Source organism: Oncorhynchus mykiss, chromosome 17 (genome assembly GCF_057628025.1).
Source record: "Oncorhynchus mykiss isolate SJ-2025 chromosome 17, ASM5762802v1, whole genome shotgun sequence".
In the NCBI taxonomy this organism is placed as follows: Eukaryota; Metazoa; Chordata; class Actinopteri; order Salmoniformes; family Salmonidae; genus Oncorhynchus; species Oncorhynchus mykiss.
The window spans coordinates 47,455,102-47,472,201 of NC_143038.1; the positions used below are offsets into that span (position 1 = coordinate 47,455,102).

Below are 17,100 nucleotides of genomic sequence, written 5' to 3' on the forward strand. Positions count from 1 at the left end.
GGCAAGGGGTGGCTACTTTGAAGAATCTAACATAAACAAATCAAAATATATTTTAACACTTTTTTTGGTTAATACATAATTCCATGTGTGTTATTTCATAGTTTTGATGTCTTCACTAATATTATACAATGTAGAAGATAGTAAAAATAAAGAAAAACCCTTGAATGAGTAGATGTGTCCAAACTTTTGACTGGTACTATGTACATGTATACATGTATGCATGTACGCATGCATGCGCACGCATGCACTTGGCCGGTGGCATTTGGTTCATATTTTTGTTCAACAGACAGTGGGGAAAACAAGTATTTGATACACTGCCGATTTTGCAGGTTTTCCTACTGACAAAGCATGTAGAGGTCTGTAATTTTTTATCATAGGTACACTTCAACTGTGAGAGACGGAATCTAAAACAAAAATCCAGAAAATCACATTGTATGATTTTTAAGTAATTAATTTGCATTTTATTGCATGGCAAAAGTATTTGATCACCTACCAACCAGTAAGAATTCCGGCTCTCACAGACCTTTTAGTTTTTCTTTACGAAGCCCTCCTGTTCTCCACTCATTACCTGTATTAACTGCAGCTGTTTGAACTCGTTACCTGTATAAAAGACACCTGTCCACACATTCAATCAAACAGACTCCAACCTCTCCACAATGGCCAAGACCAAAGAGCTGTTTAAGGACATCAGGTATAAAATTCTAGATCTGCACAAGGCTGGGATGGGCTACAGGACAATAGGCAAGCAGCTTGGTGAGAAGGCAACAACTGTTGGCGCAATTATTAGACAATGGAAGAAGTTCCAGATGACGGTCAATCACCCTCGGTCTGGGGCTCCATGCAAGATCTCACCTCGTGGGGCATCAATGATCATGAGGAAGGTGAGGGATCAGCCCAGAACTACACGGCAGGACCTGGTCAATGACCTGAAGAGAGCTGGGACCACAGTCTCAAAGAAAACCATTAGTAACACATTACGCCGTCATGGATTAAAATCCTGCAGCGCACGCAAGGTCCCCCTGCTCAAGCCAGCGCATGTCCAGGCCCGTCTAAAGTTTGCCAATGACCATCTGAATGATCCAGAGGAGGAATGGGAGAAGGTCATGGTCTAAACTCCACTCGCTGTGTTTGGAGGAAGAAGGATGAGTACAAGCCCAAGAACACCATCCCAACCGTGAAGCATGAAGGTGGAAACATCATTCTTTGGGGATGCTTTTCTGCAAAGGGGACATGACGACTGCACCATATTGAGGGGAGGATGGATGGGGCCATGTATCGCGAGATCTTGTCCAACAACCTCCTTCCCTCAGTAAGAGCATTGAAGATGGCTCGTGGCTGGGTCTTCCAGCATGACACCGACCCGAAACACACAGCCAGGGCAACTAAGGAGTGGCTCCGTAAGAAGCATCTCAAGGTCCTGGAGTGGCCTAGCCAGTCTCCAGACCTGAACCCAATAGAAAATCTTTGGAGGGAGCTGAAAGTCCGTATTGCCCAGCGACAGACCCGAAACCTGAAGGATCTGGAGAAGGTCTGTATGGAGGAGTGGGCCAAAATCTCTGCTGCAGTGTGTGCAAACCTAGTCAAGAACTACAGGAAACGTGTGATCTCTGTAATTGCAAACAAAGGTTTCTGTACCAAATATTAAGTTCTTATTTTCTGATGTATCAAATACTTATGTCATGCAATAAAATGCTAATTAATTTCTTAAAAATCATACAATGTGATTTTCTGGATTTTTTTTTTTATGATAAAAATTACAGACCTCTACATGCTTTGTAAGTAGGAAAACCTGCAAAATCGGCAGTGTATCAAATACATTTTCTCCCCACTGTACATGCATGCATGTATGTATGTATGTTGAACAAAAATATGAATGCAACATGTAAAGTGTTGGTCTCATGTTTTACTAGCTGAAATAAAAGATCCCAGAAATGTTCCATACACAACAAGCTTATTTCTCAAATGTGTTTACATCCCTGTTAGGGAGCATTTCTCCTTTGCCAAGATAATCCATCTACCTGATAGGTGTGACCTATCAAGAACCTGATTAAACAGCATGCTCATTACACAGGTGCACCTTGTGCTGTAGACAAAAGGCCACTCTAAAATGTGCTGTTTAGTCACACAACACAATGCCATAGATGTCGCAAGTTTTGAGGGAGCATGTAATTGGCATGCTGACTGCAGGAATGTCCACCAGAGCTGTTGCCAGAGAATTCAATGTTCATTTCTCTATCGTGTGTAATAAGGCCCTTTGTGGGGAAAAACTCATTCTGATTGGCCGGGCCTGTCTCCCCTGTGGGTGGGCCTATGCCCTCCCCTGCCCAGCCATGGCAGCACTCCTTCCTAGTCATGAAATCCATAGATTGGGTCTAACAAATGTATTTCAAATGACTGATATACTTCTATGAGCTGTAACTCAGTAAAATCTTTGAAATTGTTGCATGTTGCATTTATATTTTTGTTCAGTATATAAACAAATGTTCTTTCACACGAGCAAAGATAGACAGAGAGAGACACACTCTTACACACACATACAGTACATGTAAACACTCCTGCACACATTCTGCAATGCATTAGTCACAAAGTAAGGAGTATATGTTGGCATCCTCTCAAAAACAGATTATGTTATTTCACTCTTCCCCTATCTATTAATATAGTATTTGTCTGCAAGAGAGCATGGGGGCTTATGGATACAAAGCTGCACACTTGCAGCGGGGGAGGGAAGTGGAGATAGATTTCTGGGGCATAAGAGTGTACCTGTCTGTGCCTGTCTGACAGATTCTCCAGAACGACAATCATAATCACTATTAACCTTGCCACTAATCAGAAAACACAGAGCTGTTTCAGATATCATATGCAGGTTGGCGTTTATTATCAGTAGTCTTATCCTGGAGGCAGAACTGAACTATTTCCCCTTCGATAGGGCAGCTGCAAAGTCAAAATTACCTATATTGTAAAAATGTATGAATACAAAAATGATATCTTTGGTCTTCATTTAAGGTTAGGATTAGGTTTAGCATTGTGGTTAAGGTTAGGATTTAGGTTTAAAATCTAATTTTATGACTTTATGGCTGTGCCAGATAGTGACTGCTCAGCAGAGCTTCCTCCAGAATAAGATTCATAACAAAAAAACGCTAACCTGCATATCATACGCATGTCAGAATCATAATTACAACAATTTTTCCATCAGATGTGGTCTGTTCTGCAGCCAGAACTGACATGAGGGAGTGAGAGAGACAGAGCACAGTGCCAGGGCAGCATGCACATATTTTATTTGAGGAACATAGAGTTCCATCCCTGTAGTGGCTGTTGAAGGCATTTCTGTTCATAGAGAGGCAAAATTCCTCCATTATGCCAAATCCTAATGTGGAATAACCACTGGCAGTTTGGGACAGTGACTGGCTGTACTAGAGTGGTGCACAGCTCATGAGTCATGATCTAAGGAGCGTCTGTTGGTTTTAATTTGTCTCTGGCACTTACTTCCTCAAGAGATTTATTGGGAGGTCCATTCATTGTTGTCAAGGTATTAATCAGTGGCTTATTCAAAGATTGGGACAAAACCAACCTGAACAGCCTGGCCCTCAAGGACAGCATGCATGGCCTGCCTACTGTATCTACACTTCCACTCTGAGCCAGAGGGGGGTCTACTAAGCTAACACAGATGGTCATATTTTTTAAGATGGATAATTTAGCTGTTTGATTTAGAATTTTAGGACCCTTGTAGGTATATATATATATATATTTGATGAAACATTGAATTTGGCCTTACTGCTACTAGCCTATAGAAACACATTGAATGACACATTCATAGATGGTAAATCAGATAGGCAATACAATAAATCAAAAGGAAGTGTGAACTGACACAAGTGATGCATTTGTCACGATTTGCAATATATAGGGGTTCACAGCGAAGCTATTCTTAGATTTAAAAAAATATTTGACATCGTCAAGTAACTCAAGCATAGATTGTTTACTTTTTTTAAATTTGGCACAGAAACAAGAGGCCATGAGTCCCCTGGTAAAAAAAAATGGCACCGACTGGCCTGTAGGTGGAGCTGTTAGAAGGGTCAAAGATCATACCACCAAGGCATGCTAACCTCCCTTGTTATTGGTAATGGTGAAAGGTTAGCTTGTCTTGGGGGTTTGAGCTCTGACCCTCTAACTTTCTCACTCATCTTTATTCACAATTAATTCAGGATTATCCATAATCATGGTAGCATCCACATTAATGTAGAAAATATGCTATTATTATTTATAATAGTGATTCCAAAATGGCACTACATTATTTACCATTAATTTCTATTGGGCACAAAATTATCTGAAACACAATCAAAACGAACTGCAAATGCAACCAAGTTTGTAGTCACAACCTTGATGTAGTCATTGTGCAGTGGTGGAAAAAGTAACCAATTGTTATACTTGAGTAAAAGTAAAGATGTCACACCTGTCTTTGTGATTGTCACCACCCCCCTCCAGGTGTCGCCCATCTTCCCCATTATCCTCAGTGTATTTATACCTGTGTTCTCTGTTTGTTTGTTGCCAGTTAATTTGTTCATAGAACCTACCAGTGTTTGTTCCCCGGCTCCTGCCTGTTTCTTGCTCCTGTTTGCTAGTCCATCCCGGTTTTACTGTTCTGCCTGCCCTGACCCTGAGCCTGCCATTTTTGTACCTTACCCCACCTAACTGGATTATTGACCCCTGCTTGCCCTGACGCTGAGACTGCCTGCCATTCTGGACCCTTTGCACCCTCTCTGGATTATTGACCACTGCCTGCCTTTAACCTGTCGTTTGCCTGCCCTTGTTTAGAAATAAACTTTTGTTTCTTCAACACTGTCTGCATCTGGGTCATACCTAAAACGTGATAAAAGATACCTTAATAGAAAATTACTAATGTAAAGGTGAATGTCAGCCAGTAAAATAGTACTTGAGTAAAAGTCTAGAAGTATTTGATTCTAAATATACTTAAGTATGAAAAGTAAATGTAATTGCTGAAATATACTTACGTATCAAAAGTTAAAGTATAAATCATTTCAAATTCCTTATATCAAGCAAACCACACAGCACCATTTTCTTTTCTTTTTTATTTACGGCTAGCCAGGGGCACACTCCAACACTCAGACATCTCTACAAAGGAAGTCTTTGTGTTTAGTGAGTTTACTAGATCAGAGGCAGCAGGGATGTCCGCTTGATAAGTGTGTGAATTTGACAATGTAATGAGTACTTTTGGGTGTCAAGGAAAATGTATGGAGTAAAAAGTACATTATTTTCTTTAGGAATGTAGTGAAGTAAAAGTAGTCAAAAATATAAATATTAAAGTAAACATACTGCAGAAAAGGAAGATAGTTCCTGCATGATAGAGTGCTTGATTTGTTACCCAACTGATCTTGTGTCCTTTCTGTCATCCTGTGAACCCCGTTCATTGCTGCTTGCAGCTATATTTCACAATTATTTTCTAAATGAATCAACACATGACATGACAGAAGCTTATAAACATTTTGCTCCCAAAAACCCTCTTGTGTGAAAGCAAAGAGAGCTGACACGGTGCACGAGAAAAATTAACTGGGACAATCCCTACGTTTTGCACAGAACAGGTCATGATGCCTATGCGGTGTTGTAGGACCTATGACCTGAAATTGAGAGCGGCTCCCTTCGCTGTATAACGGTTAAAATTCAGACCTGCCAAACTAATTTTCCCCCTCACGTTCCCGCTCGCCCAAAGACACAGCGGGACTCCTTTCTGGAGGCGCAGCCGCGCCTATACCCAAATCCAGCGACCAAAGCAAAGGCGAGATAAAGTTTGAGAGAACGGAGTAGTTTACAGCTTCACCGAAATGACAGCCTACCGGTGAAACGTTTTTGGGGAGAAGAGGTGGAAACGGACTCCGGACGGGAGGGATAGAGCACGGACGGGAGGGGAGGGACCCAGTGCGCTGATGGACTGGAAGACAGATAGTGTGCATTAGAAACTATCTCCTCATCCCTCTCCATATGACCGTCCCTCTCTGGCGGATGATGTAATTGTTTTCTATGAACCTTGCCTTTCTGAAAGCAGTTATATTTTCCATTTCCAAGTAGCAACTACAGCGCATAGACTCCACGCATCTCTCCTGTCTCCTGCGGGACGGGTGGCGAGGGAGGGTTGGGAGAGACGGGCGTTGGAGATCTAGTGAGGGGTCTCAGCAGGATATTGCTGCATTTCGGTGATTCCCAACGGTAAGTGAACGCTTTTTTAAACTAACAGCCTGTCCAGACGCAAAGTTTTGATCCCTTTCTCTGTCTCGGAGAAATGCCAAAGAGTTACAACACAAAATGTCACGTTGCAAACTTCGATACAGTGTTTATTGAGAGCTGTAATTTGTCCGGAAAACTGACCTTTCCCTTTTGAGAAGCGCGTCGTAATTGTTTCCTGGGGTTCTATTCTGTGGAGCTGTCTGATGATTATTTGCTGAACATATAGTCAGTTAAATATTTTAGTTTTACCCTATTTAATTCGCATGTTTGTCAGTTATTTTGCTATACACTGTAGCCTTGTTCTTAGAATAGTGGTTCAGCATTATACATATCTTATGATCTGATTATAAACTAGGCCCATACAGTCAAAAGGTTTACTCATTCAAGTAATTAGACCTATAAAGGCAAAATGTGTATAATTATGTTAGTGCAAAAAAAGCGCTAGAATGCACGAAGCAGCCCATCTGTAGAATTAGCACGTATTTTAATTTTCCACAGTTTCTTGTGCGCTTCTTCTTGTAACTGCCTTCCCTCACCAATCGCCTCTCACGCTCTCAATTTTACAGCCGCGGGGCAGTTGGTCGTTGCACAGGGATATTGAATTCTTTAGGAATGTTATTTGCCCGAAGGCACAGCAAAGCGTCTTCAATACTAAAAAGTCCATGGAAGTAAAACTGTATTTGTGGAAAGGTTTGTAGCCGAAATTACGTGACCTATTAACTTTATAAGAAACAAGAGAATTGTTTTTGTAGACGTTTGTAAATGACGAAACCGACCTACGCAGCTTTAAAAGAAACCAGAGAAAATATTTTGTGGAGGTTGATAGTTTATTAGAGTCAGGTGGTACACACTAAAAACAAATGGTTCTATATAGTGCCAAATAAGGGTTATTTGACTCGTAACGATAGCGGATCCCTTTTGGGTGCTATACTAGAACGATTTTTGGAGGTTATTTAAAGAACCATGCTCATATGGTTCTAAATTGAACATTTATTGTGCTTTAAAGAACCCGTTCCTTAGGTTCTATATAGCACAAAACAAGTTTCACTATCATTAACACCCTTGTTAAATCCCCGTTTCGTGCTGTATAGAACCCACCTTTCTCTATTTCAAAATGTGCTAGAAATAACATTTTGAAGAACAATACAGGAGTCTTTTTTCGTATTTAGCCATGTTATATGGTCAAAATGGCATAGGTTTCTTTATTGTGTTAATTGTCAAGTTGAATCAGGTGTGCTAGCTCTGGAACGGCTGGGGGTTCCTGAGGAGAGGTTTGAGAACCACTGAGCTAGACAACAGTTGACACAAGGCCACACGTTAGTCTTTCACAAGGCACTGTCACTGGCCATTGTCATATTTAACATGTCATGGCATTACACAACAAATTAGAAAAACTGGAATGAAACTATGTTCTTAGTGTGTATCAAGCAGACATCTCCCCTCTCTCCCCCTTTGTCTCTTCCTTTCTCCCTCTCTGTCTGCTGGGCTACTTTGAACCAAACAAATTGTTTTTCTCCATTTGCCAAAGCCAGAGCCAATTCGGCCATGTGAGCACAGCTCAGTGCAGGTCATTACCGTGTTTAAATGGATTACTGAAGAAGAGGATCCAGAATGCTGCAAACCAGCAACTGGCTATATTAAAGCTATGTAATCCACCATATAATGGCACACATTTTACAATTTGGTTTCTTGTGCAAAACAATATACATTAAGTACTTAACAACAGGTAACGTAGGCTAGACCTATTATAACAATATATATATGTATATATACATATATATATACATATTATTATTATTTATTTTTTAAATATATATTTTTTTATCCTCCTTAAGGTGCAGTCATGTGGAAAAGAATTGTGATTTGCTGCGCGCTGCTTGCGCTCTGTTCAGCAGCACCGCCCGCTCACATCAACCGTCTGGCGCTGTTCCCTGACAAGAGCGCTTGGTGCGAGGCCAAGAACATCACACAGATAGTCGGGCACACCGGCTGCCAGCCTCGCTCTATCCAAAACAGGTCAGTGTGACGCGCACACACACACACACACACACACACACACACACACACACACACACACACACACACACACACACACACACACACACACACACACACACACACACACACACACACACACACACACACACCACAAACTCAAGTCCATACAACACAGCACATATGCACAGGCATTTGTTTTCAAGAGGGTGAATGACTCCTTTTAATAACTGAAAGCAGGAATGAAGTTTGACTTTGAATGGCCAAATTACCCCAATATCACCTAATTTGAATGTGCACCCAGGGCATCATAACTGTTAGGATTTCCACACATGGGGAACATTTGTTACCATGGCCCGTTTTTTTGGCCTTTTAAAAAATAATGTCATGCTATTCTACATAATTTACATGACAGAAGGCATGAGCTGAATCTTTTGTAATACCACACAAATTACCGAAATCAGTGGCTACTCTCACAGACTGAGATCAATCTGGTCTTTAATTCCAGCAAACAATAGCCCAGGCCAATGAAGCGTACCATATTGTACAGTATGAGGAGGCAAGATATTGTAGCGACCCGCACAGACAGCTGTACGTTATGTGTTAGTCTAGTAGGTGGTTGTGTTGTACTTACCAGTACCCAGTGTTCGCGGGGTCCAACATGCCAATCAACCTGCTATCTACCAATCACGGGAATGCCTGGAATGTTCTGATGCCGGGCATCCTGGTGGTTGGCGGAGTGGCGTGGAGGGGGGTTGGGCAGGGGGACGGAGCATTGGAAGTTAAGACCAGGTTTAGCCTTTGTTCTCTCTCTTACGTCTGGGCTTCACAAGAGAAGGTCACGATTGGCTTGTGGGTTACCTTTAATTTATTTGGCGTGGGCTACGGCCAAACAGTAGCCTGTGTAAAGTTGGTTTAATAAACCGTCAATTCGTAAACTCAATCCTCTGTCTGGACAATTGTTTGTTTATGATCTAGTCAGGTCATTATATACAGTGCCTTTGGAAGGTATTCAGTCCCCTTTACTCTTTTCACATTTTATTATGTTACAGCTTTCTTCTAAAATTGATTACATTGTTTCTTTTCCTCGTCAATCTACACACAATACCCCATAATGACAAAGCAAAAACAGGTTTTAGACATTTTTACTAATTTATAAAAATACAAATAAACTGAAATATCACATTTACATAAGTGTTCAGACCCTTTACTCAGTACTTTTGGCAGCGATTACAGCATAGAGTCTTTTTGGGTATGATGCTACAAGCATGGCACACCTGTATTTGGGGAGTTTCTCCCATTATTTTCTGCAGATCTCTCAAGCTTTGTCAGGTTGGATGGGTAGTGTTGCTGCACAGATATATTCAGGACTCTCCAGAGATGTTGATCGGGTTCAAGTCTGGGCTCTGGCTGGGCCACTCAAGGACATTCAGAGACTTGTCCCGAAGCCACTCCTGTGCTGAGGGGCATTGTCCTGTTGGAAGGTGAACCTTCACTCCAGTCTGAGGTCCTGAGTGTTCTGGAGCAGGTTTTTATCAGGGATCTCTCTATACTTTACTCCGTTCATCTTTCCCTCGATCCTGACTAGTCTCCCAGTCCCTGCCGCTGAAAAACATCCCCACAGCATGATGTTGCCACCACCATGCTCACCGTAGGGATGGTGCCAGGTTTCCTCCAGATGTGATTCTTGGCATTCAGGCCAAAGAGTTCAATCTTGGTTTCAACAGAACAGAGAATTTTGTTTCTCATGGTCTGAGAGTCTTTAGATGCCTTTGCTGCAGAAATGGTTGTCCTTCTGGAAGGTTCTCCCATTTCCACAGAGCAACTCTAAAGGTCTGTCTGAGTGACCATCGGGTTCTTGATCACCTCCCTGACCAAGGCCCTTCTCCCCGAATTCTCAGTTTTGCCGGGCGGCCAGCTCTAGGACGAGTCTTGATGATTCCAAACTTCTTCCATTTAAGAATGATGGAGGCCATTATGTTCTTAGGGACCTTCAATGCTGCAGAATGTTTTTAGTACTTCCCCAGATCTGTACCTCGACACAATCCTGTCTCGGACCTCTACGGACAATTCCTTCGACCTCATGGCTTGGTTTTATCTCTGACATGTACTGTCAACTGCGGGACCTCATATAGACAGGTGTGTGCCTTTCCAAATCATGTCCAATCAACTGAATTTACAACAGGTGGACTCCAATTAAGTTGTAGAAACATTTCAATAATGATCAATGGAAACAGGATGCACCTGAGCTCAATTTTTTGTCTCATAGTGAAGGGTCTGAATACTTATGTAAATAAGGTATTTCTGTTTTACATTCTTAATAAATGTGCAAACATGAAAAAAAACAATTTTAGAGTAAGGCTGTAACGTAACAAAATGTGGAAAATGTCAAGGGGTTTGAAGACTTTCTGAATGCACTGTACTACAGTGACCAAAAGTATGTGGACACCTGCTCGTTGACCATCTCATTCCAAAATCATGGGCATTAATATGGAGTTGGTCGCCACACTTTTCTGCTATAACAGCCTCCGCTCTTTTGGGAAGGCTTTCCTCTAGATGTTATAACAATTCTGTGGGGACTTGCTTTCATTCAGCCACAAGAGCATTAGTAAGGTCAGGCACTGGTGTTGGCCGATTAGGCCTGGCTCTTAGTCGGTGTTCCAATTTATCCCAAAGGTGTTCGATGTGGTTGAGGTCAGGGCTCTGTGCAGACCAGTCAAGTTCTTCCACATCGATCTCGACAAATAATTTCTGTATAGACCTTGCTTTGTGCATCGGGGCATTGTCATATTGAAACAGCAAAGGGTCTTCCCCAAACTGTTGCCACTAAAGTTGGAAGCACATAATTGTCGAGAATGTCATTGTATGCTGTAGCAGCTGCCGAACCCAGATTCTACCATTGGACTGCCAGATGGTGAAGCGTGATTCATCACTCCAGAGAATCAATTCCCACTGCTCCAGAGTCCACTCCGGCTGATGCTTGGCATTGTGCATGGTGATCTTATGCTTGGGTGCGGCTGCTTGGCCATGGAAACCCATTTCATGAAGCTCCTGACGAACAGTTATTGTGCTGATGTGGTACGTGTTGCAACAAAGGACAAACGATGCGTACGCGCTTCAACACTCGGCGGTCCCATTCTGTGAGCTTGTGTGGCCAAACACTTCGTGGCTGAGCCGCTGTTGCTCCTAGACATTTCCACTTCACAATACAGCCTTTAACGTTGCCCGGAGCAGCTCTAGCAGGGCAGAAATTGGACAAACTGACTAGTTGGAAAGCTGGCATCCTATGACGGTACCACATTGAAAGTCACTGAGCTCTTCAGTAAGGCCATTCTACTGCCAATGTTTGTCTGTGGAGATTGCATGACTGTGTGCTCGATTTTATACACCTGTCAGCAACAGGAGTGGCTAAAATAGCCGAATCCACTAGTTTGAAGGGGCATCCATATACTTTTGTATATACAGTACCAGTTAAACATTTGGATACACCTACTCATTCCAGGGTTTTTCTTTATTTTTAGTATTTTCTACATTGTATAATAATAGTGAAGACATCAAAACACATATATAATCATGTAGTAACCAAAAAAGTATTAAACAAATCAAAATATATTTTATATTTGAGATTCTTCAAATTAGCCACCCTTTGCCTTGATGACAGCACGTCATCTTGCACACTCTTGGCATTCTCTCAATCAGCTTCATGAGGTAGTCACCTGGAATGCATTTCAGTTAACAGGTGTGCCTTGTTAAAAGTTAATTTGTGGAATTTCTTTCCTTCTTAATGTGTTTGAGCCAATCAGTTGTGTTGTGACTATGTAGGGGTAGTACACAGAAGACAGCCCTATTTGGTAAAAGACCAAGTCCATATTATGGTAAGAACAGCACAAATAAGCAAAGAGAAACCACAGTCCATTATTACTTTAAAAGATGAAGATCAGTCAATACGGAACATTTAAAGAACTTTGAACGTTTCTTAAAGTGCAGTCGCAAAAACCATCAAGCGTTATGATGAAACTGTCTCTCATGAGGACCGCCACAGGAAAGGAAGGCACAGAGTTACCAGTGGTGCAGAGGATAAGATCACGAGAGTTACCATAGTCAGAAATTGGCAATTAACTACACCTCAGATTGCAGCCCAAATAAATGCTTTACAAAGTTCAAGTAACAGACACATTTCAACATCAACTGTTCAGAGGAGAATGCGTGAATCAGGCCTTCATGGTTGAATTGCTGCAAAGAAACCACTACTAAAGGACATCAATAATAAGAAGAGACTTGCTTGGGCCAAGAAACATGAGCAATGATGAGTCCAAATTTGAGATTTTTGGTTCTAACCGCCATATTTTTGTGAGATGTAGAGTAGGTGAACGTTTCCCACCGTAGAGTAGGTGAATGGTTCCCACCATGAAGCATGGAGTAGGAGGTGTGATGTTGTGGGGGTGTTTTGCTGGTGACACTGTCAGTGATTTATTTAGAATTCAAGGCACACTTAACCAGCATGGCTACCACTATCATTTGTTTTTCAACAGGACAATGACCTAACACACCTCCAGGCTGTGTAAGGGCTATTTGACCAAGAAGGAGAGTGATGGAGTGCAGCATCAGATGACCTGGTCTCCACAACCACCCGACCTCAACCCAATTGAGATGGTTTGGGATGAGTTGGACCGCAGAGTGAAGGAAAAGCAGCCAAAAAGTGCTCAGCATATGTTGGAACTCCTTCAAGACTGTTGGAAAAACATTCCAGGTGAAGCTGGTTGAGAGAATGCCAAGTGTGTGCAAAGCTGTCATCAAGGCAAAGGGTGGTTAATTTGAAGAATATATTTTTGATTTGTTTAACACTTTTTTGATTACTACATGACTCCATGTGTTATTTCATAGTTTTGATGTCTTCACTATTATTCTACAATGTAGAAAATACTACAAAGAAAGACAAACCCTTGAGTGAGTAACTTTTGACTGGTACTGTATATATATATTTATCACAGGCTATAGGCTACTAAATAAAATTCCCATGTGGCACACGGACTCACTAATGATGAAGATAAAGCCATAGGCTACTTGTCACGCCCTGACCATAGAGAGCCCTCGGGGTTCTCTATGGTGTTTTAGGTCAGGGCGTGACTAGGGGCTGTTCTAGTCTTTAATTTCTATGTTGGTGTGAGTATGGTTCCCAATTGGAGACAGCTGATGATCGTTGCCTCTAATTGGGGATCATACTTAGTGTGGTCCTTTTCCCACCTGTGTGGTGGGATATTGTTTGTGTTTAGTGCTATGTGTGCGATGAACGTTGATTTAAATTATTTGTTGTTTGAAGTTTCACCTCAATAAATATGTGGAACTCTACGCACGCTGCGCTTTGGTCCACTCATTATAAAGAACGTGACACTACTACTCACGGTGATGGCCGATAGGCTATTGCCAAGATGAGTGTATCTCAAGATGAGCTACTTTGAAAAACAGTAGACCTACTGCTGTTCCCTAAAAATTGGGAGTTGTTGAGAAAAAAAATATTATATTGATTCTACAGACATTTTTCAGCAGTCGGCCTTTGCTTTCCAAACTTTATGTTTTTTCACGTGATTGTATTTAGAAATGTACAATAGGCAACCAACCATAGAAATATAATCCATAGATGGCATTTCCCATTCAAGTCAGTACTGGCTGCCATTGCCTGTGTACACACAAGTTTAATAGTCAAATTGCAAGGGTAAGAGGTTCCAAAACCCTTCTATGGATTATATGTCTATGGCCACAATGCAACAAGTTGCATATTTGGTGGCCAAATTGTGGCCTTCCTGACTGTAGTCAACTGGTAACTGCCAAAATAAAGGAAACACTTGAGTAAATGAGGGATACAAATAATATGGTCATGGTGTGGGGTGCATTTTCCTGGCATGGTTTAGGTCCACTTGTAGAATATATGCCAAGGCGCATTGAAGCTGTTCTGGCAACTCGTAGTGGCCAAACACCGTTGTGTTGGTGTTTCCTTTATTTTGGCAGTTACCTGTATGCGCTTATGATAAAATGTTAATCACAGTTATTTTTGAGAAACTATTACGCTTCTGTGGCTAAATTAAGCTCTCTCTTGAACATTCATAGCGGGCTCCTGTGGTTGGATAAAGCAAATATTATAAAAACAATTATGTGTAAGCCACTGACTCACAATTGACCAGTCACATTTATTTACTATGCAGTTACCCAATTAAGGCAGAGCCCCCCAGTTACCCATGTGTGCCTCCTAACCCCTCTTATCCCCAATCTAATGATTAGCAGAGCAGCAGCAGGCTGTCTACACTCATTGAAAGCGGGCTCCTGAATCCTCCTGTGGTTGGCGGTTGCAGTAAAAAATATATATATAGAGAGATGACTTGTATAATATATACTGTATATATTTCCTTTATTTTATTATTTTTACATAATGTTATTTTTTTTGCTGCCTCTTGGGCCCCCCACGGTCCTGGGCCCAAGCCCCTGCGTTAATCTGGCCCCGTGTGTAATGGTCACCTCCAGAATAAAATCAGCCATAAAATATACAGATATCAAAGCTGAATGGTGACATCTTCCCTCTTTCTCTTTCCTCCCTCTTCTCCCCTATCATTCCAGGGCATGTCTGGGGCAGTGCTTCAGCTACAGCGTCCCCAACACCTTCCCCCAGTCCACTGAGTCCCTGGTGCACTGTGACTCCTGCATGCCTGCACAGACTCAGTGGGAGGTGGTAAGTACACACGCAAACACATACATGCACGCGCACACACACACACACACACCACTACTCTTTGAATATAGACACTTCCACAAACCCCTAGTACACCTAACCACACAACCCCAGTAGCCTACAGAAACACACGACCACAACTATTGGTCCTGCATTTAATTCATTCAAGGTTTTTCTTGTCCTTTAATGGGCCTGCCTGTTTAGTAGCCAGGGATTCGAAGGTCCTGGAACAACAAAGGCCCTGTGTTGAGGTGTATGTAGTTCAAAGAGCAGCCAGACAGGTCGGATAGGAGTGGGCCTGGGACCACACAGGTGAGGTGACTTCATGCCTCGAGAAAAAACTTGATTGATGTACTGTATACAATATTGAAAAAGGAAGTGTGCCTTATCAGTCCAGCTGTTGATAAGTTATTTATGACTATGATTATGACTATTTTGGATCCACAAAGGCATGCCTTTGATGCTGGATAACATTTTTGTGGATTTTTATAGCTTGACTAAAAACAGTTCTCTGAGCATAAAAGTGTGCTAATTGTTTTCTCAAGATTGAATATTCTGCCGTTTCCAACCATGATGGTGCATTGTCAAATTATTTCAGATCCAGCCTCCTATTGTTGGTCTAGCAGCTGTGTCAAGCTTGACTGATTTACTGAAATCACAACATTACTCAGAGCGGGCTACATTGTTTGAAGATGGATGCAGAGGCTTTGTCTTAAATCTCTCTGCCAGAGACTGACATGTGTGGAAGACTCTAGGAGAAAGTTCTGGCAGTGCTTTGTCTTTGTGTGTGTGTATGCATGTGTGCGTGTGTTTGTGCTGAGGGGGCGGGGCGAGGGGTGCATGTGGCATGTGCGTAATGCATTGTGCGTTGTGTGAATAGGTGACTTTGGACTGCCCGGGCAGTGATGATGCGCCTCGTGTGGATAAGCTGGTGGAGAGGATCCTCCACTGCAGCTGCCAGTCATGCAGTAAGGAGGGAGCCCAGGAGGGGGCACTGATGCAGCTATACCCATCAGAGAGTGCCCAAGACCCCCCTATCCTACCAGAGAGCCACCACAGTGGCACACACTCTCAGCACGCTCACACACACACAGAGCCACACACACACACATCTGATGGAGGGTAGGTCGCTCGATCAACACTGACACTTCCTCTCTCTCCATTCCTGATTCTTCTCCCAAACCTCTCCACAAGTTGTTTCTTCTACACACAGTTACAGCACTTGATGCATTTCCCTTCTCTTCCATCCAACCTCTGTTTCTACATTCAACAGCTTAAAAGCACTTTGAAAGTAAAACTTCACTTCACATGATAACTGCTTATAAAAGCACATGCAACCAAGCTCCCTCATGCTGTTCTCTTCACAAGACAACCACAGTATAAGTGAACACATACAAAGACACGAGATAATCTAAACTGTTTTTGTCATCTGACTTCTCACTTAGGAGGACAACAAATATAACAATCCTACACACACGCACATATGCACCCAGGCATGCACTCTGACACTAGACTTTTGATGCTGTAGTCTTATATCTGTAAATCTGTCTTGAAAAAATGTATTAAAAAAAAGCATAGAGCTACAAAGTTTCTTGCCTTAATTTCTGTTTATCACCAATTTGCATTAGTATCTGACCTAATGCTATATGTTCCAATGATTGCTTTTCCTATGAGAATAAAGCTATTTTTGTTCAATCTTATCAATGCAGTTCTATCTGTTATGATTTACTTAATGCCTTTTTGTCTATTATTGTCATAATGTGGTGGGAATGTGATCTTGGACTAGTCAGCTACAGTGGGGCAAAAAAGTATTTAGTCAGCCACCAATTGTGCAAGTTCTCCCACTTAAAAAGATGAGAGAGGCCTGTCATTTTTATCATAGGTACACTTTAACTATGACAGACAAAATTATATTAAAAAAATCCAGAAAATCACATTGTAGGATTTTTTATGAATTTATTTGCAAATTATGGTGGAAAATAAGTACTTGGTCATCTACAAACAAGCAAGATTTCTGGCTCTCGCAGACCTGTAACTTCTTCTTTAAGAGGCTCCTCTGTCCTCCACTCGTTACCTGCATTAATGGCACCTGTTTGAACTTGTTATCAGTATAAAAGACACCTGTCCATAACCTCAAACAGTCACACTCC

General features: G+C 41.9%; 1 protein-coding gene across 2 annotated transcripts; it reads left to right on the top strand.

Moving 5' to 3' along the window:
- The first annotated feature begins 5,518 nt into the window (after window positions 1-5,518).
- Window positions 5,519-16,650, top strand: nbl1 (NBL1, DAN family BMP antagonist). Of its 2 annotated transcripts, XM_021569353.3 has the most exons (5): window positions 6,308-6,459; window positions 6,801-6,924; window positions 8,070-8,250; window positions 14,839-14,950; window positions 15,831-16,650. In XM_021569353.3, exons 2-5 carry the CDS (start codon window positions 6,897-6,899, stop codon window positions 16,074-16,076), a joined length of 567 nt encoding a protein of 188 aa, XP_021425028.3. In that variant the 5' UTR covers window positions 6,308-6,459; window positions 6,801-6,896; the 3' UTR covers window positions 16,077-16,650. The 2 variants fall into 2 exon arrangements, with proteins under 2 accessions (XP_021425029.1, XP_021425028.3); XM_021569354.3 differs by lacking the exons at window positions 6,308-6,459; window positions 6,801-6,924 and adding an exon at window positions 5,519-6,216.
- The last annotated feature ends 450 nt before the right edge of the window (window positions 16,651-17,100 follow it).